Below are 20552 nucleotides of genomic sequence, written 5' to 3' on the forward strand. Positions count from 1 at the left end.
CCGCCTCTCCTTCATCTCTGTCTCTTTCTCCCCTCCCTCTGTACTATCCGCTAGAGACTCTAACCTCTCTTTCCTCCCACAGTGTGATGCCGTCTGGGCCAGGGGCCAGCTCTGTGTGTGTGTGTGTGTGTGTGTGTGTGTGTGCGCGCGCGTGTGCATGTGTGCGCGCGAGAGAGACCCACCTTGGCTGGGTCAGACAGACACACCCCCATAATCACTGCAACGACCCAGCTGCTGCATCGCACTTTGATATCATTCCTGTAACCTTTACTTGTCATTATCCTAACCTTTTTACATGGCTGTCATTTCCACCACCATTTGCAAGCCAGGGTCTGGGTAATGCCCTGTCAGCTTTTGTAGCACTGAAGGGCATATTTAAACCTTAGTGGTAGTTGTTTTCACCTTCATCTGTTTATGTTGGCTGCAGCCATATGCTCAGACCTATTGTAAAAGTACAGATCGAGTTTAACCCGTTAATATGCAGCATAAAGGATCATTCCTGTTTATTACAGGAATCCTTTCTGTACCCTTTGCCATCATTTATATTGGCAATCATGACATTGCATAACCAAGAGACATTGATGGTCTGCCACTCTTGTTTTAGTCGACATGCTGATTCTTAGTGATATGCCATGGTTGACTTCTGGCATGCTGCTGAAGTTCTGCTGACTTATAAACATTACTTCACTTGTGTTACACAGGCGCATAAGCACTCGCTGATGGCATATGACAATTCTTGAAACACGACACTGCTGTCTGTTGGTATGCCAAAGCTGTGTGCCAGAGAGAAACAACATGTCAGTCCTGTACAACAGGTGCCACTTATCACCAGCCGGTATAGTGTTAAACTGGTAGGTGCTTTTTAGCCACGCTGTCGGTCTTCCCACCACTTTGGTCCAAACTTAAATGTCTCACTATGAGCCCTATTGGATGGATTGCTGTGAAATTCTGTCCACACATTAGCACCACCATGAGGTTGACGTTGTTTTTTAGTGAAATGTCTCAACAACCATTGGTTGGTACAGATGTCCATGCTGGCTAGAGGATGAATCCTATTAATTTTGGTGTTCCACACTACTGTCACATTTCATGTGCACAACATGTCTTCAGGGGAATGTCTGTGTGTGTCATCACCATCGGTTGCGACTGTTCTTAAGATGTATTCGGACAACAAATCATAATCATCTGAGAGCTCATGTTTCTTCCCCATTGGACTTATTGGAGTGATGCCACTGTGTTCCCAGATCTCAGCAATTATTTTTGTAAGTACAATTTTAGCAAAACTGAAATGATGGCCAATCAGTAACCTTAAGAAATAGGTTAGTGTCAACTTCAGGTCTTGCAATATTGGAGAAGCGTACGGTGGCTTAGGGAGTCGTTAGATGTGAATCAAGCCAGAGACAGAAATTCTCTTAAACACAATCTTTAGCAGCTCGCTCAGAGGAAAAGGGAAGTGGGACATGCTGTTATTGTTGACAACCAAACCATCAAAAGCTATCGAGTTACCCACTAGTCAATCCAACCACTGATTACCCAGAGGAGCATAACTTGGAAGCTGTGTAGAACCATCTTGGGGAGTTTTATGTGGAGTTCTCTTACAAGTCATGAGCTAGTACGGTGTCTTTACATAATATGTTATAGCCAGTTTATCCAGACTTCTCTCAGTGATACTGTTTGAAGAGTCCAGTTATGCCCAGTGGGAGACAAAATGGCTGCTGTCTGAAGTTCATACTGGAACAGTAGCCAAGCAGGCAATCTTCCAGCTTGGGGGCAGTATTCTGTCCTCTGGTTCAAGTGTTTGTAGAGCAGCTATAGAGGCATCAAAGTAAAGTTAGCTGTCATTGCAATGACTGGGATGCACTTTTGGGATATTACAAATGGGTTTTTTTCCCAACACCCTCTGTGTAATCCAAATGTCGCGGCTTAATTAAAGTAGGACGGGAGCTTCCTGTGTCAACCAAAGCTGGTGTGAGGAAGCCTTTTTAAGTCTGATTCTCCTGGAGGCATCAGCTCCTGTGAGAGAACAAGTGGGCGTTTGTTTGTTCATCAAGCTTTGTTATGCGGGGGGGGGGTTATTCACCAAAGGAGAGGCACCCTGATCTTACAATCTTCAACACATTTAGAGGCCTCACCCCTTTTAAATTTGCGAAAAGACTCATTATTTGTTTGTGTGTCTGGGTGTGTAAGAGAGAGAGCAGAAAAGTGCACATTTTCATTGCACAAATTTGTTAGACTTGTTATCTACAATCAATTTAATGATGTAGGCTATGTGCTTTAGGCACGTGCTTTCTTTAAATTTAAGGTATTCATAGGTGAATGTCCACAGATATCCACAAAGTCCTTATAGGCAAGTCATGCCACTCGGCCTCCATCTTGGCAACGCCTCCAAGACCAGGCTCCTATCTAAATGAATGGGGAGAGAGCCAGAACTGCAATTATACAGGTCATCAGGACATAAAAACTACATGAATAGAAACAGCATTCAAATCTGATAAAAATCGCTGAAAAAGTTTGACAACTTTGCCCCAAAATAAGGTAAATAAGCGTCATCACATACGTCACCACTTCCACGCATGCGAAGTAGAAGTTAAACAGACCCTTATGTCAGTGGAGCCACATGACTGGCTGAAATATGATTTCCGCTTTGGCTGTTAAAAGCAAACGATTGGCTTTCTAGCAGGAGGGGCAGGATAACTGCCATCTTTGCCGTTACAGGCTTTCCCCATAGAGTTGTACTGAGGATATGATTAAGTGGCGTGTCTCCTCTAAAACGTCTCTGATATCCATGATGGGTGACACTTGCTAACGTGTCCTCATGTTTAGCTACCTCAGTGGCTAGTTTTGAGCACTTACCTTGGGAACCAGCTTGAATACCACACTGTTACTGTGTGGTGTCATATCTGACTTCTCCCCTCCCCTATCCGACCTCACACTTCTTTCACCAAGCCTCTGTAGTCAATTCCTCATGTCACTGGTAGTAAATCACCATGGTAATGTCTCCTTATTTGATTTGGGGGGATCTGATTGTGTGTTATGCAGAGTCATTTATCCTGAGTTAAATTATTAATCACCATCAGCCTATTGTTGTTTTTTTACTTTGGTTGGTCTTAGGTTTGAAATCATTCAAACCTTTGGAGGTTTGTTTTGCATTCATGGCATACTATCAACAAACACTTTCTATATTTTGGTACATTTCACTGAGCTTTGTTCTAGGGATTATAATGGCCTAGACCTAATGACTTTGGTGATTAAAATATAGGTTAATTATACATTGCATCTTGGCCCATTTTAAACAGTCGTGCAGTTACAGATTCATTCCGTTATTATCTTTGTGTGAAAGACTTGCTAACCAATCACAAGTGCCATATGCTTCCTTGGAGCTAGGACTACTACAATGCTAACATCTCTACGTCTTCAATTTGAATCTGGTCACCTTTTATTGCATGTCATCCCTCTTTTTCTCTCCACACATTTCCTTTCTGTCTGTCGACCATATACTATCATTTAATGCCAAACATGCCCGAAAACCAATCTTTAAAAAAACTCCCAATGGTTTGCTAATGGGAAGCTTTGAAAGGAAATGCTTGGTTTGCATTAGCAGCAACCAATATGGCTGTAAGGAAACAGCTAGGAAACAATGAGGCCGACATCTCTTAGATGAAATTACAAACATAGTAGTGAAACCTCATTCCAAACCAGGGACTTTCCGTTACGAGTCGTTTGTCTTTGGTCGAGAGAAATGGTGCGTTTTCTCACCACTCTAGCCCATGTGTTGAGCCAAGACTCGGCTTGGTTTGAGGGAGGAAATTGTCATGGACTGGCCCGGTGAGCCCTGCTACTAAGCATGACAACAATAGTGAAATGCATGTGATCAAAGATTGGCATAGCACTGTGTGGCTAAAGCAGGCTACACCATGTCTGTGGAAAAATGCTACTAGACGAAAGTTTACCCAGAGAAACTGAAAAGATAGAATATGAATTTCACTCTCTATAATGTATGCTGACAGTTGGAGACAAGACATTAGATTAGCATGTTTAACAATCCAATCTGTGATTGTTCTTACACTTTTTATGTCAGTGGGGTCAGAGCTCAGGTTCAACCATTTGAGATGACAGTGGGGCAGAGTCGTCCATCATTATCTCACTCAACGACGCTCACAATCACATACTATCTTTAATAGAGACAGACCCTGTGACCTTGTGGACACAGAAGATGGCCTCTCAAAACACAAAGCCAGCCTGCTGTCCACTCAAATCACAGCTAATGTATTACTGTATGCCTGTAATGTTTAGTTTGGGTTGGTATGGGTCGAGACCTAAAATTATAGGCTGCTGTAAGATAATATTATACCATAAAGCTATGCTTAGCAGCGATTCTGCATCGTTATATAGGACCTGAGGTGAAGTTCACTTTTACAGCTTTGTGGGGATATTTCACTTTTGTCTCCTTGTGGTGCCTCTCTGCAGCTCCCTCCACTCAGCTTTCCTTCTCTTCACTCTGCTATCCACTACTCCATTTTTTCTTCTTACAAATCTTTTTGCCCAGAGTTTCTGCTTTATTTATTTTATTTTTTTCTTCTTACATCCACCATGGCCAACTTTGACATTCTCTTTTACTACATGTTGGCCAGACTTCATTCCATCCACAGCCTGCTTATCCTTTAGTGAAACCCCTTATCCCTCTGTGCCCTGTCTCAACTGTGTGTGTGTGTGTGTGTGTGTGTGTGGGAATGCAGCTACTGTACATGGCATTTCTCTTTTCCCTTCTCACGCCACATCCCAATCTCAGACAGACAACTAGAAACACACGCTCGCACACCTGTTTTCTTGTGCCCTGTGGCAGGGCAGCAGTGTACTGTAGCGTACTGTAGAAAGTGTGTGTGTGTGTGTGTGTGAGTGTGTGAGTGACTGCAGCTGCTTTTGGCCGTCCAGGCTGCCTCCTCGTTTTCAGCTTCATTTCCCCCCCTAATGAAGATTCAGAGGCAGCGCAGCTACTGGCACAGGGCAGGAGAGGAGATGAAAGGAGGAGGGGGGTTAGGGATGAGAAAGGCATGATAGAGGAGGAAGAAATGACAGCGGGAAGAGAAGGAAGACAGAAATGAGAGTCAGAGCGGGTGGAGGAAGAAGGGAGAGGAAAGACAAGAGGAACCATCAAGATTGAGGGAGAAGAAAGTATTGAAGAATTCTGAGGAGAGAGAGAGAGGGCAGCAAGAGAGGCAAGAGGAAAAAGGAGGAGAGGAAGAAGGAGAGAGGATGAATGGGGAAGAGCACAGCTACAACATAGAAAGAGAGTGGGGAAATGGGTGATGAGTTTTGTGATAAAGATGACTAGAAAGGAAGTAGCCGCCTCTCTTCCTCTCTCTCCTAATTAGCTCCCTGGCTGTGATGAATGGCACAGCACTTAGGACCAATCGGCAAGCCGACCTTGTCATGTGTGGTGATGGGGTGGGGCGACTCAACACCCCCTCCCACCTCTGCTCCCCTCTTACCTATTGTACCCCCTCCTGTGGAAGCAGATGCTGCTAATATCAAGGTGCGTGTGTGTGCGTGTGTGTGTGTGTATGCATGCTCACTTGTGTGTGAGTGGCGCTTTGTCCTCCAGCCTGAATGGCTGACAGTTCTCCACATCAGTGTAAACCCTTAAACACACTCCTTATTTCATCTGTAGTAGCTATTGTTTTGCAGCATTAGATGTCACATTAACAGTTTGGAGTTGAAACTGTCATATCAGATGATTAGTAAGATGAACATCCCTTTCTTTTGCATCTAAAGCCTCATTCACACTACCTGATATTAAGCCCGATTTGCCAGTCGGTGAGCTCGACGACCATCAGACTGTGATCTGGGGTAAATCAGCAATCGATCGGCGGTCGCCAGTGGTCATGTGTGAACTACTCAACGACGAATCAAAACGGCTCCCTGACGCATCGCTGACACATCGCAGACGGCAGCCAGATATCTAGCATGACAAATATCTGGAGGACATCCACATCCAGCCAATAAGAGCAGGCAGCTACTTTTTCACCGCAGAACACTAAACTCACCTCCAGCTCTCTGTAGCTCAGACAATCCCTGCTACCTGCGTGTGCTAATCCATTTTTTCACCCAGATTCTTTGTCTTTATAATTGCTATCTTTATAATAACAAACAACAGGTGTTTCATGTGAAGGTTCGCATCATTTCCCGTTTCACATTTCATGTGTGTTTTCTTGACAAAACGTGGTTTGGAGACCGGCCGTTGGGTGACGGAGCCGCGGTCAGTTCGTGTAGTGTGTGACCCCCTGTCACCGATACGTCATGTAGTGTGAACGCCGCGTCTGCAAGATTCCCGTCACAAGACGGCAAGTTGTGTAGTGTGAACAGCACGGCGATCTGCCGACGCTGAAAGGTATCTAGTCTGCACGAGCCTTTAGCTCTCCTAAATGTTATCTCTTGTAAATTCAAGGTCTTAAAAAAGTGCTTCCCTGTGATTTCTATTTTACGCTGTCTCACAGAAGTCCTGCTCTTTTATTATTGTACTACTTTTCCTTCTTTTGCACACAGCCCTGGCTCTTTAAATGGGAAACAAATAATCTGGATCAGACCGAGCATCGCAACACTATTCCAGCCATGATTTGTGTGTCACGCGTTAACTGACTCACCCATGGACATTCAGCTTACTTTCTGGTTGGCCAAGATATGCTGTTGTTGGGATGTTTGCTATAGTCTCTGGATCTGGTGTGCTGGCTCTGGGATCGTCTCCTCCCCTCTGCTTCTCAGCAGCAACTGTAGCAACAGTTTACTCACCCACAACTTTAGCTAACGTTAGTTACATTACTTGCTGTGTCGCTCTATAGCATGGTATTTGTCATGGTACTGGATTTCTGTAGAATTGCATACCCTACCTTACCCTAGGTTTATTAAAATTTGAGTCTTATTTTGATAGATTTGGCCATCAATCCTATGTAAAAAAAACGAAACAATTAGTCGATTAATTTATGTGATTGTTTGTCATTTATCAAGCAAAAACAAGTTATAGCTTCTCAAATGTGAGGATTTCTGCTCTTCTCTGTTTCATATCATTGTCACGTAACTGTCTTAGGAAATTGTAATCGGCCATATTTCATGGTCTTCGACAGCAGATGAAGTAGTTCAGTTGTCACAGAACTTTCCATTATTCTGAACACTTTCGCGTCTATGTTGCCTTAAAAGTCGAGCAGGACAGTTAATGGCAACAGCTGATGAGGAGTCCTAGTGTCTGAAATCCCTCCCTCATTTCCTACAGTAACAGACAGTTGTAGTGTCTCACAACTGTAGTTTTCTTTATTAAAAAAAGCATGCATTTCATTGGGGGATTGTTATCAGAAGTAGTGTGCATTCAATTGGCACTACTTTTTTGAGGGCACTATATAAATCATACATTTTACAATCAGAATTCACACACTCAAATAAAATAGGGGATAGTAAATATAGTGATTTCTGAGTTATTTTGGACACAGCCTCAGGGATACTTACAATCATGTAATTATTCAATGTCTCCATTTCCATTGTAACTGATGAAACTCAATCTAGGAGTAGGAACTGCGTGAAAGGTCCAGAACCAGCGAGTAAGTGGACTTTAAGTTGAGATTGTTTTAAATCTGCTGTTTCCCAGGTTCTGAATGAACTGGAATTAATTATTTTTGCCCTGTTGGACCTTGTTCTGATTTTGTCACGTTCCCAGAACTTTGTAAATACTACGTAGCTGTCACTAGCCATGTCACATACCGATACCTTAGTTAGTGATGTGCCCTCTTGTGTGTGTTTGTGATGGTGATGTTTAAGCCCTACGTCGTCTTCCATGTTTCCATCAGTCAGTCATGGTGTGTGTTTCAGATCCAGTGTGTTGTGTCTTTTCTCCCCCTGCAGAGCAGTAAGAACTGGCGGGCTGCAGTGGATCTGACAGGTCGGCTGCTGTCAGCTCATGGTCAAGGATATGGAAAGGCTGGCCAGCCAACCTCCCACACCACCGACTCACTGCAGGTAAGATGCCAGTGACTTTCTCTTCATCCATCCATTCATCTGCTTGTGTCTCTGTGTGTTTGTGGGTGTTGGAGAGTGAAGCCAAGACATGTCGAGTTATACAGAATGCAAACAGCACTTGACAATTAAATACATTTTGCACTTAGTTGAAAATAAACCCAATAATGCACTAAAGAATAATGTAATTAAATATCCTCGCTGATATTGTATAACCATTTCACTGATTAGGAGTTCATTACATTTGTTTTTTGGAGGGGGGGTTATTTCCAAACTGATGAAATAATTATTTTTGAGTGATATTATGTTATGAGTTTCACTTCAGGGGTAGGTGAAATTGTACTTCTGCTATAATACATCTGCACAGTATGGTAGACATTACCACTAACACAGACATCTGTAAGAAAGGACAAGATATTTTTCAATGCTAGTTTTGTTGTTTGCATTACTGTCCTTTTTTATGTGTTTTGTCTGCATTGCTGCTTGCACATTCTTATGCCTGTGTTTGTGGGGCTCTACCCAGAAGATGGATGGCTGCATGAGCTCATTAAGAAGGCCACCACTGTGGCAGACACTGCGTGCATGAACCCAGAATGAATCGACCATTTTGTTGCCTTTTCTTAAACATCCTGCCACAATTTCCAAGTCCAGCTTTTAAATGTGTTCTTTAAATGTTATTTCTGTGCTTAGTCTTAGACTTTTTTATCCCCCTTTTTAATTAATTACTCTTTTTTTTTTTTTGCTTAACTGGCTTGCCCAAACTGTAGCCATAAGGTCAACAAAAATATCGCCTTATCCCAAAGCAAAATGCATCATAACAAGACGATGACTGTTGGGGAGCTCTTTTAACCTTTTACCACACGCTGTTCTGCCCACAGGACATTAGCGCTACACTGCACTTTCACAGACTGCTAGTACTGTAGCAAGTTATATAAGAATGAACATATAATCTATGTATAGATAGGTTAGTCAGTATGGTCATTTTATGCAACTGCAGTCTTAGACATATTGTTTCTCCCTAGCTTCAAAGCAGTATAGAAGTAATCACACAAATCATAATACTGTCTCATAACTTCTTGTCGCTTTAGATGGCATTATAAAATGTCTTTAACAAAAATTGCACTGAAGTGCACAGACTACATGCTTTACATCATCAGACAACATTTTCATGAGGCTACCTGTTTCCTCCTGAATTCCTCTCCTAGTTCAAGATGTTAAACTATAAACACCTTAATACCCCCTACAAACTCTGCTAGCCTCTGTCATCCTTTGGTGGCTCCCATGCTGCTCAGGCACTTCTGCATCCTTCCATGTTTTCTGTCTCACTGGGAGGTAGTCCATCCTCGACTCTATCAGGATACAGCTGCATCTGCCTGGGCTTATGTCCAAGTGCATATGGGGCTGTGTGTTGTCAAATGTTCATGAGAATCTACATAACATGCTCCTGGAACAGCCTGTGCCCTCCAGATGTGAATAAACTTTACACAGCTTATACATAGAGACGATTACTGTTTAAAATGTATTGTTATATTTGACTCTTTTGAAAATTACAGTACATATCTAGGTCGCCAATGTAAAACCCAAATATGTAATGATGGATTACATTATAAATAGAAATGTTATGACTATACAATGAAAATCAAGACATTTTGTTACGATGTTTGTTTTTCGACCAAACTAACTGCCAAACATTTCTTGAGTCTTTCTTAATTCATTGATGTTTTATACATTTAACAAACAGAGGGAGGTGTGTGTGTGTGTGTTCGTTCCAGCTCTGGTTTGTGCGGCTGGCCCTCCTGACTAAGCTGAACCTTTTCCAAAATGCTGAGCTGGAGTTTGAACCCTTTGGCAACCTAGATCAACCAGACCTCTACTATGAGTACTACCCCACTGTTTACCCCGGGAGGAGAGGTATACACATACACACATTCAGCTTGTATAAAACCATACCATCCTCCGTCCTTTGAGGTCATTATTATTGACCTTTTGGTACTGATCAAAAACTTTTATATAGCAACTCTTTCATTGTAAAATCATGCATTATTTCATATATTTTCAGACATTCATACGTCCAAAAGCTGCTCTATGAATTCTCTCTGAAAGCTGACTGAAGGTTGAATAGCATTCATTCATGATAATGCTGAAAGGTTGCTGTGAAACTCTTATCTGTGAGTTTTAAATGTGTTATTTGCCTGCTCTCCAGAAGGATTTTACATTTTACCCACGTTTTTAGGATACACAAGCATACCACCACTGTCCTATTAAATATTCAAAGGAAAGTTTCTGCCAGGAGCTTGATATTAGACTGTATTGTCGAGAAGCTCCAACAACTCTTCTTGTCTCCAACAGTTCTTTGGTTTTGTTTTTCCTCTTTTTTTCAATGCATGAATTGCTCCCTAATGTATTCCCATTACTTTGGATCTGCTTCGCCCCTCGGGCTACCACAGTGAAGGCAGTAGCAGAGAGACAGCTGCGCGCACACACACACACTCGTAGAAAAAAAAGAATAGCACACTTCTAAAGAGAGCACCGATTGACTTTCCATTGCTCAATTTAAACACTTTGTGCCCCGCTAGGTGCTCGCAAGCAAACTGGCACGAGTTGTGTAGCCTGGCATCAGAAGTTGAACATTTCTCTGGCCCAACGCTTGAATCGACTATCCATTACCCATGATCACACTCTTTGAACGCCTTAAGAGACGGCTGCCCATGTACCACTCTCTGAAGAATTAAGATCGACTGAACGGTAGAAAAGGAATCAATGTTTGTCAGTTATTAATTTGTTTGCCAAATGAAAAGTTGGGTCCGAATTTGGACACAGAAATATTAAGACCTAAATGCCGCAGGCCTGACAAGTAGCATTCATATGTCATTTTTAAAGCTGTATCTTTATATTTTACTTTCATCTGAATTTCTTTTATGTTTTAATCAGTAAAGTAAGAGAGAGATGCATCAGTCTTCTCACAGGCTGCATGAAATGAACTTGTGGTCAAATGCTAACCCGGCCTCTTTTGAAAAGGGGGTCTGTGCTTTTATTCATCGGCTGGATGAGTATCCGTCTCTGCTTTTGAAAGTCAGAGTCAATTGGTTTAATGTCAGCCAAACAAAAAGATGAGCATGCAGACTAGACTGGGGAAATGTATTAATATGCTGAGGCAGACAGTTAGTGCTGGTCCAAGTGTTTGAAATTGAATTTAAAGTTCTTAGATATGATGATGCCAAACACAGTTCTGTTTACATTCAGTGTTTTCACCAAAATATGTGTATCACAAATGTGCAAAAAGTGTTTTTTTTTTTAACCTGCATTGTTACATTTGCTTTTGCTAGCAGTCCTCTTTTTCCCTGCCTTTTGTTGGCGCATTGCTCAGTTTTTTGTGGCGCCCATCTGCCACCAACTGACGACCAGAAAGGGATACAGCAAATTTCACACATCTATGCAAAATAAGTGTGGCTGGAAAGTTGGTGACGTTGAGCCAGGATTTTGGAAATCGTGAATTCATATATTTAGATTTTATACTAAAATACTAAAATAATACTTAACTTTTATTTATTAGTTTGCTTGTTTAATTACATTTTCTATACATTTTAACTACTTACATTATGGTCTAAAGTTTACTTTCAAAGCCTTCTCTACACTGTCAGGTATGTAATTATGTTGGAAAACACTAAATCCCTTTTAGTTTGACTTGTTTTATTTTTGTCCTAAAAATTGTCATATTTTAAAATACAAAAGAAAATATTATCAAATCAGCTTTATAAATCCAACATGTGTACTGTGTGTATAGTTGTAGAATAACCCCTAACTAACTCGACATGTTGCTGAGGAATTCTCAGTGGTAGCTGTGTCCCTGCTTGTGTCTATTTGCAGGGATAGTAAGCAAACTACTGCAGCTGGCATAGCCCACAATGAACCACAGTAGCTAGTTGGCTTGCCATCTACCAGTTTGCTAACTTGCCAGAAACACAGTTTATTCAAGAAATATATTTATACTATAGGCGGGGTAATATGGCCCTAAAATGATATCACGATATATCAGGGTATTTCTGCGATAATGATATTCTTGACAATATGACAAAATAATGAAAGTTCTTCTTTCTCTCTCATATTCAGCCAGGTGCTTGTGCTTGAGTTGGTAAAATATGTTGTTGTACTTCCTTTACCGTGGAGCTGGTAGCAATGTTACTTTTGCTTTCAGCCATGCTTGGTGTTGCTCGGTGAAACAGTATGGCGACTTCTCGTCAACAAGTCTGAATACTGTCATTATCACGATATGAATTTGTTAAAATCATATTAAAAATTATACAGATATATTGTGAACAGTGAGAGATGGCACACCCCTATTGGAACATCAACTCCTGTATCACAACTGCCTGCAGACTTTGCCACTTTACACTCTGACAGAGTAGAGTTATATAAAATTGGTTGGTTCGACACAGCTTCTTAAGCAGCTTCCTAAATTGGCTAAATTTAGTTTTCGAGGTCTTTTCTATGTTGAGGTTTCATGGGTTGTATTTCTTCTCTGTTATTAACACTTAATTCTGACACTGTAACGGTATTAAAAGTCGTCATGCTAAGCTGGTAAATCTTGCTGAAACCCAAGAGAGACAGAACAAATAATCAAACCAAAAGAGAGCACACTGGACACTGGGGTAAATTGGGGGAAATTAGTTTGTATTTTGTACTGTAGAAAGGGTAGCAGAAAGCACAAGAAGATAGACAAGAGAGATAGAAATTGAGATACACAGACAGAAGCAGGAGCCAAAGACGGACCAGCTAGCTGATCTTTAGATCTGATGACAATATCAAAGAGACCCTGATCAAAGCCCAGGGACTCACCTGAGTATAGACTCTTCCTCAGGGATATGTGTGGCTCTGCATGTGTGTGAGACAGTGTGAATGATGTAGAGATAGCGAGAGACAGAGGGATGAGGCAGAAAGATGAGTGATGGCGCTGTGCAGCACACACACACAGAGATGAGAGGCTTTAATAAGCAGCCATACGTAGCTCAATGCCATCTGTAGGTTCCTGCCTCCAGGGCTGTGTGCAGTCTGTGTGTGGGAGGATGGGTTTATATTCTCATCTCGCACTCTGTGTCTTTCTGTCTCTCTCTGCCTTCCCTCTTTTTTCTTCTCTCCCTCTCTCTCTCTCTCCTGTTATGTCCTCATCCCACCCTGTTTCTTATTTTCCCCTTTCCCTCAAACATTTTCTCCTTCTGTCTCCTGTTTTGTTCTTGTACACCCCCCGCCCCCCCTCCCCTTCCTGTCCAGGCTCCATGGTGCCGTTCTCCATGCGGCTGCTCCACGCCGAGCTTCCCCAGTACCTGGCCAAGCCCCAGGAGGCTCTGGACCGCCTGCACAATCTCAAAACTGTCTGCCTCACTGTTAGTAACACACACACAAACACAGCCTCTGGATGAACATAAAGATATGCAAACTGGGTTGTATTCACACAAAAACTACACACCCACAGAAAAGCACATTAGCCATAAAAATCCTTAAGCCCACCTGTGTAAACAGCCAAATATGGTTGGATTTTAGAGTGAATATGCAGATTCTAATACACGCACTTAAAAAGCTTCCAGCACTGGCAGTGAAGCAACTTCTCCCTCTGTCATCTGTTTACAGATTCTGGAGAACTTGGAGAAGGGCTTGGCTGAGGATGGCAGCATGATCACTCTAACACAGGAGAACCGGCAAGGTAAGCACACACAAGCTCACACATAGACCTGGCCCCAGTACCAGACTGCGTCACACTGTGGGAGGAGAGTGAGGTCATGGGCCCCAGAGGGTAATACACACACACACACAACCACTGAGGCAGAGGTACACCTGGTGCAGGACTGCAGCATACCTCGGCCACACATACACACACTTTCAGCCACACAAACACACCAATGCAGTGCTCTAAAAGTGTTTAGCACCTCACTGCTCCGGTACTCACGCTGAATATCAAATGGTCTCTCCAGCCCTTCACGCCAAGCAGATCAATACAGATCAATCCTATCCAATCCTCTCACATCTGCTGGTGTGTGCTGGGGAAATACGCAAGTACCTTTTATCTGAAACTCACCAGTTCTAGGTAGACACACCTCCACAAAACCTGATGTTAATAGACTTCATCTACTCTTCTCATCTCTCAGATTTTCTCACCATAGCCATGCATCTTAATGCAGTGTTCTCTGAGTCCTATGTTTGCAAGTCCTGTGACCATTAATTCAGCAACTTTTCCAAAGGCGGTGTGTTTTTCTTTTGGTGTGTTAAAAGCGACAAGAAGCCATTTAATCAGCTAATTCAGGGAGATGAACAACAACAAGACTTGGTGAAGTTGAGCTAAATGTACTAAGACACTTGCTTTTAATTGGGAAAATTGGCAGGATGATGCGTGTACGAATGTATGTGTGAGGGTGTGCCGGTTCTGCCAGTTTCTCCCCCTTCTAAAAGCAGTGTAATAGCTGTGCCCTCTGTCTCTCCTCTCTCTGCCCACGCAGACAGTCGACAGTCAAGTCAATAACGCAGGGCCTTGCCTTCACACATCAGACCCCTACTGAGTGATTAGCTCTCCCTCCAACACACACACACACACACACACACGCACACGCACGTGTGCAGCGATGAATACTAATAGGCCTGCACACAAGCTCTTTCGCAGGGAGCTCTGTCTGAGGGAAAAGAGGAAAGTGTGCTGCAGTGTTTTCCTCACCTTAAAATAAACCCGGGTGTTGAGGGGGTGGAGAGGAGGAGAGGGGAGGTGTAATGAGAGGGATGGAGGGATAAGAGCGAAGGATGGAAGAGTGGGGTGACATTAGAGGGACGCCCAAAAGAGAGGTGAAACAAAACTAAGAAGACACCCTTTAAGGAAATAAACTCTGTCTGTCTGACTTCTTCTTCTCTCCCCTGTTTAGTGTCTCTTAAGCTGTGGAGGTCTCGCCTCAGCCGGGTCATGTACTCCATGGCCAACTGTCTGCTGCTGATGAAGGTATGTGTGTGTGTTTGTCTGCTCAAGTTTGTGTGTCATGGTGTGTTGGAGTGAATGTCTCCCTGTATGAGTGTCTTGAGTCTGCGTGTGTGTGTGTGTGTGTGTTTGTGTGTGTGTGTGTGTGTGTGTGAGATCTCTGATGCCAGGCTGGTGGAGGATTCACAGTGAAATCCCCCCAGACTGACCACTAATTGGATTCTTGGTCAGTGAGAGAGAGAACGAGAGAGAGAGCGAATGAGTGAGCGAGAGAGGTTGGGGGGTGTAGGTTGGGATCAGACACTAGAGAGAACCACAGTGCCATCTATTGGTGAGAACTGAGATGACAGCATATTCAATTGCTTTGGCTCCATTTCCCTTTCAATAAACCAAACTCTAACCTTTAAAGGATCAGTGATTTTGCATCTGGTAGCACATTTACTACAAATCATACATGCTTCATATTACGGTTGACTGTTTATCAAACCATGCTTAAGGTGTTAAAATTTATTTTTTGATACCTTTCAGGCAACCTCTAGTTTCTATTCACTTTGAGGAGAATTAAATGGCTGATTTTTTTAAAAACTTACTTGGGTTGGGTACTCTGAATGTTAAGCCCACAGTTTTATTATCTATGGAAGGAAATGTTGTGTACACCTTTCACGTCATTATGCACTTAAAACAGGTGTTAACGCATCACTATATTGGAACAAAACGACAAGTTAGACATGATGTGTTCAGTGTGATGGAACACAACTCAAGCTAGTCTCCAGTGTCAATGGAAAACAATACCTTAATCAAGGGAAAATGTTCAACAATAATATTGTGTGTACATTTGTAGTTAGTTTTTTAAATCGTATTGTTCTACTTTATTTTTATTTTTTTGTCAACAAATCCCATTGAAAGACAGAAAGCAACAATGTGTTGGTTCTTCTCTCAGTACATTCAGACTTTCCTGCCCCGTCTGTGGCACTCAGCCCTTAGAGACTTGGTTCATACTGAAATCTTTAAAAACGGCTCACAAATATAGGATATGTTCATTTGTTTGAAAAACCTCAGCCATTTCCTGAGCTGGCCACTGTAGTTTTTAGCAAATGTTAGTCAAAGTAGGAAGTAATATATTAGTTGAGCATTATTTTCAGAAGCAGAATAATCTACATTTGGTGCTCCAGTGAGTATTTGGGGCAGCAGGATGGTGTATGTGGGATTGAGTCAAAATAAACTACAGTTGTTCATGTCATCCAACATTATGGCTCACTGTTAGGGTTTTTGTTTTTAAAATATTCATTATTTTGGGGGGCATTTTTGCTGTTATTGTATAAAGAGAGACAGGAAAGGTGGGAGAAGGAGAAGGGATGACATGCAGCTATACCCGGTAAGCTACTGGGGCGCGGTGTGTTTTTAATAGTTTCTGGACAACAATGGAGCTCTATGGCACAGAGGAATGAAATATCAGCCCTTAGATACACAGCAGCGGGATTTTGGTCATTTTGGAAACTTGAGAAAACTGAGCCAGAGCAATCAAAACACACAAAAAAAAATATATTGTAATACACACATACATGCACCTGTGCCCCAGTACACACACACACCTCACTGACCTCTCTCAGTCGCCCCCTCAACAGTCCAGTCACCATGTGAGCGATGTGCAGCAGAGCACTGTAGAGGTGGGAGGAGGGTCACAACGCCCGCTAATACTCCACATGTTTGATTAATGCCCTCTCTCTCTCCACACCTCAACTCTGCTCTTCTTTACCTCGCTCGCCCTCCACCTGTCTCTGCCTTCTGCTGTTAACCTCATTTTACCTTACTCACATACTCTTACCTTCTCTTTACTTCCATATCCATCCACTTTCACTTTTGTATTTTTATTGTTTATTTTCTCTCTCTCTCGCTCAGGACTATGTTCTGGCTGTGGAGACCTATCACTCCATCATCCAGTATGAACCCCAGCAGAAAGTGCAGCTGCTCAGTGGCATAGGACGCATCTTCTTGCAGGTCTGCATGTTAACACACACGCATATACCATATACACACCATGGATAGATTATCAGACACTGATTCCCTGAGCAGACACAGCCATCCTCACCTCTCAGTAACCACACAGTTTCTATTTTTGGCTAATCCAGCAAATAAAATACCTGATATATCAAGGTACTTCATTGAATTGGTGCAAAAAGTCATTAATAAAAAGCAATATTGGGTCCAGACCTGCTCAGTGGTGGTGGTCCAACACAACCAGAGATTTTAAAGGGAGAAATTCTACAGTGGAAAGAGTGCCGTCAGATATACGGTCATATATCAAGATCAGACTGTGAAGGCTCTGCGTCTAGCTGTTGTTTGCCAGAAGTAGTTACAGCACGTAACTCCCCCTATTTAACGCACGGACATGAGATTGATATGGACCTTTTTCATTTAAGTCTTGCGTGAGAAAAATAAGAATGTCGAAAGAAATGATCTCACTGCACTATAGAGCAGGTCTAAGGAGTACTCTTTGTAATATTATTTACAGAGACCCAACAATTCCCACCATATAAGTGTGGAGCAGGAACATGAGAGTAGTAGGTGGCTTGCAACCACAGATCCAGACTCTACAGCTCTGGAGGCAGAAACACCTGCAGAAAGAGACAGAAGGAGAGAAGAGAGACGAGAAAACACAAAACTACGGGAGAGGGAAGAAGTTGAGTTAGTACCATGCATTAATGTGAAAAGATTTCCTACAGATGTAAAGTAAAAGAAGGAAAGATGAGCTCAATGCATCATGAGAAGTCTTCCAGCAGTCTAGGTCTATAGTGGTATAACTAAAAGAGATGGTTCAGGACTCAGCTCTAACAATAAGCTTTATCAAAGAGGAAAGTCTTAAGCCTACTTTTAAATGTGGAGATGGTGTCTGCCTCCTGAACCCAAACTGGAACCTGGTTCCACAGTAGAGGAGCTTGATAGCTGAACGCTCTGGCTCCCAGTCTACTTTCGGACACTGTAGAAACCACAAGTAACCCTGCATTCTGGGAGCGCAGTGGTGTAGTCGCGTGATAATGTACTATGAGCTCTTTCAGATAAGATTGTGTTTGGCAATTAAAGTATTTGTTGATGAGCAGAAGGATTTTAAATTCTATTCTGGATTTTACATGGAGCCAGTGCAGAAAAGTTAATATGGGAGAAATATGATCTCCTTTCCTGGTTCTTGTCTGAACACGTGCTGCAGCATTCGGGATTAACTGGAGTCTTAAGGGACTTAATTGAGCAGCCTGATAACAAGGAATTGCAATAATCCAGCCTAGAAGTGACAAATGTGTGGTAGTTTTTCTGCATCATTGTGACATGATGTCTGATTTTAGCATTTTTCATTGTTACATGGGTGAAAAGGGCGATCCTTGAAGTGTGTCTTATGTGGGAGTCCAAATAGATGCACACGTGTCGCCAAATGTGGAAGTGCTCCAATTGCTGGTCACATAATGTTGCCTACAGAGAAAATGAACGGGACTTCTACTTCTGGAAACCTGGATGAAATAAGCACTCCAACTTTACTACTCCGGCGTTTTGTACTATCATCATGTTTGTTTTGTTAGAAAAAATCTCTCTCTAGTAATGTTCTTGTATGTAGTCTCTGCTGATGCAAAGAGTCAGTTTTCCCTGGGGGATCACGAAATCTAATCTAATTTATTTGTGCTTGCCCTGTATTTACAATACACACACACACACACACATCAGTGGTTAATGTGTTGCTGCTACTTTGTTCTTGGCCAGATCGGAGATGTTAAAACAGCAGAGAGGTACTTCCAGGATGTGGAGAAAGCCTGCCAGATGAAAGGGAGCCAGCCCAGCCACACCACATGCGTGCTGATGAACAGGTATGTGTGTGTCATGCATTTAGCACCTCCATGCAGCATGTGTGTACTTTATGCTGCTCAGGATCATTTTCGCTCCATGGTAGCAGTGCTTCCTTCAGGGCTTTTTGCAGGTTCGTGCTTCCTCCTGGCGTGTGATTTAGCACAGGAGGTCACACCTGTGTAGCTCTGGCCTGGGGAGATGTAGAGTCTGAGGTAAAGCTCAGGTGACAACCTACCTCACTCTCACAGAGAGTATTGATGCTCACTTCACAAAGCCAGGTGATTGATGTCGTCATACAGTCATGTTTTTCATAGCATTCTGTTGTTTTAGTTATACACGTTTACATTGTTTTAGAAATTTACAACAGGACAAATGTGAACAATAAATATAGAGCTGTGCGTAAAGCAAAAAACTACAGTTCTTTATTCAGAGAAAATACTCCTGTCCTCAAAGTCTGTGAGAATATTGTTGAATCTTGTCCTCCACACCCCTGAAGTCCTCGGCAGCATCCCATTAACTCTGACCTGATCCACGACCCCTTATCAAGACACATAATTACAGAAGTTGGCAGTGTGGGGAATTCTGTTTTATTTTTCCTGACTGCCACAGATGGTGGAGATCAACCTGGTTTCACTACCCTTTAGCATAATTGTTCACTGCTATAAGCATTACAGGTGCTGGTCCTATAATTAGAATATCGTCAAAAAGTTGATTTATTTCAGTAATTCCATTCAAAAAGGGAACTTCATTCCACACAGACTGATATATTTCAAGTGTTCATTCCTTTCAATTTTCATGATTATAACTGACAACTAATGAAAACCCCAAAATCAGTATCTCAGAAAATTAGGATATTGTGAAAAGGTTCAACATTGAAGACACCTGGTGCCACACTCTAATCAGCTCAAAACACCTGCAAAGGCGTTTAAATGGTCTCTCAGTCTAGTTCTGTAGGCTACACAATCATGGGGAAGACTGCTGACTTGACAGCTGTCCAAAAGACAACCATTGACACCTTGCACACGTAGGGCAAGACACAAAAGGTCATTGCTAAAGAGGCTGGCTGTTCACAGAGCTCTGTGTCCAAGCACATTAATAGAGAGGCGAAGGGAAGGAAAAGATGTGGTAGAAAAAAAGTGTACAAGCAATAGGGATAACCGCACCCTGGAGAGGATTGTGAAACAAAAGCCATTCAAAAATGTGGGGGAGATTCACAAAGAGTGGACTGCAGTTGGAGTCAATGCTTCAAGAACCACCACGCACAGACGTATGCAAGACATGGGTTTCAGCTGTCGCATTCCTTGTGTCAAGCCACTCTTGAACAAGACAGAGGAGAGGCACAGAATCCACGTTGCTTGAAGTCCAGTGTAAAGTTTCCACAGTCAGTGATGGTTTGGGGTGCCATGTCATCTGCTGGTGTTGGTCCACTGTGTTTTCTGAGGTCAAAGGTCAACGCAGCCGTCTACCAGGAAGTTTTAGAGCACTTCATGCTTCCTGCTGCTGACCAACTTTATGGAGATGCAGATTTCATTTTCCAACAGGACTTGGCACCTGCACACAGAGCCAAAGCTACCAGTACCTGGTTTAAGGACCATGGTATCCCTGTCCTTAATTGGACAGCAAACTCGCCTGACCTTAACCCTATAGAAAATCTATGGGGTATTGTGAAGAGGAAGATGCGATACGCCAGACCCAACAATGCAGAAGAACTGAAGGCCACTATCAGACCAACCTGGGCTCTCATAACACCTGAGCAGTGCCACAGACTGAT

At 42.6% G+C, this 20552-nt stretch overlaps 1 protein-coding gene across 2 annotated transcripts in view; it reads left to right on the forward strand.

Annotated features, from left to right (window-relative positions):
- trappc12 (trafficking protein particle complex subunit 12) overlaps window positions 1–20552 on the forward strand; it is a 34332-nt gene that overhangs the window by 9501 nt on the left and 4279 nt on the right. For both annotated transcript variants that reach the window (XM_046061875.1, XM_046061876.1), the window contains exons 4-10: window positions 7888–8001; window positions 9771–9909; window positions 13267–13379; window positions 13624–13696; window positions 14901–14974; window positions 16850–16948; window positions 18698–18801. In XM_046061875.1, the coding sequence (XP_045917831.1) occupies window positions 7888–8001; window positions 9771–9909; window positions 13267–13379; window positions 13624–13696; window positions 14901–14974; window positions 16850–16948; window positions 18698–18801 (716 nt within the window). The remainder of the gene's footprint in view (window positions 1–7887; window positions 8002–9770; window positions 9910–13266; window positions 13380–13623; window positions 13697–14900; window positions 14975–16849; window positions 16949–18697; window positions 18802–20552) is intronic.

This window comes from Micropterus dolomieu, linkage group LG11, assembly GCF_021292245.1.
Source record: "Micropterus dolomieu isolate WLL.071019.BEF.003 ecotype Adirondacks linkage group LG11, ASM2129224v1, whole genome shotgun sequence".
NCBI classification, from domain to species: domain Eukaryota; kingdom Metazoa; phylum Chordata; class Actinopteri; order Centrarchiformes; family Centrarchidae; genus Micropterus; species Micropterus dolomieu.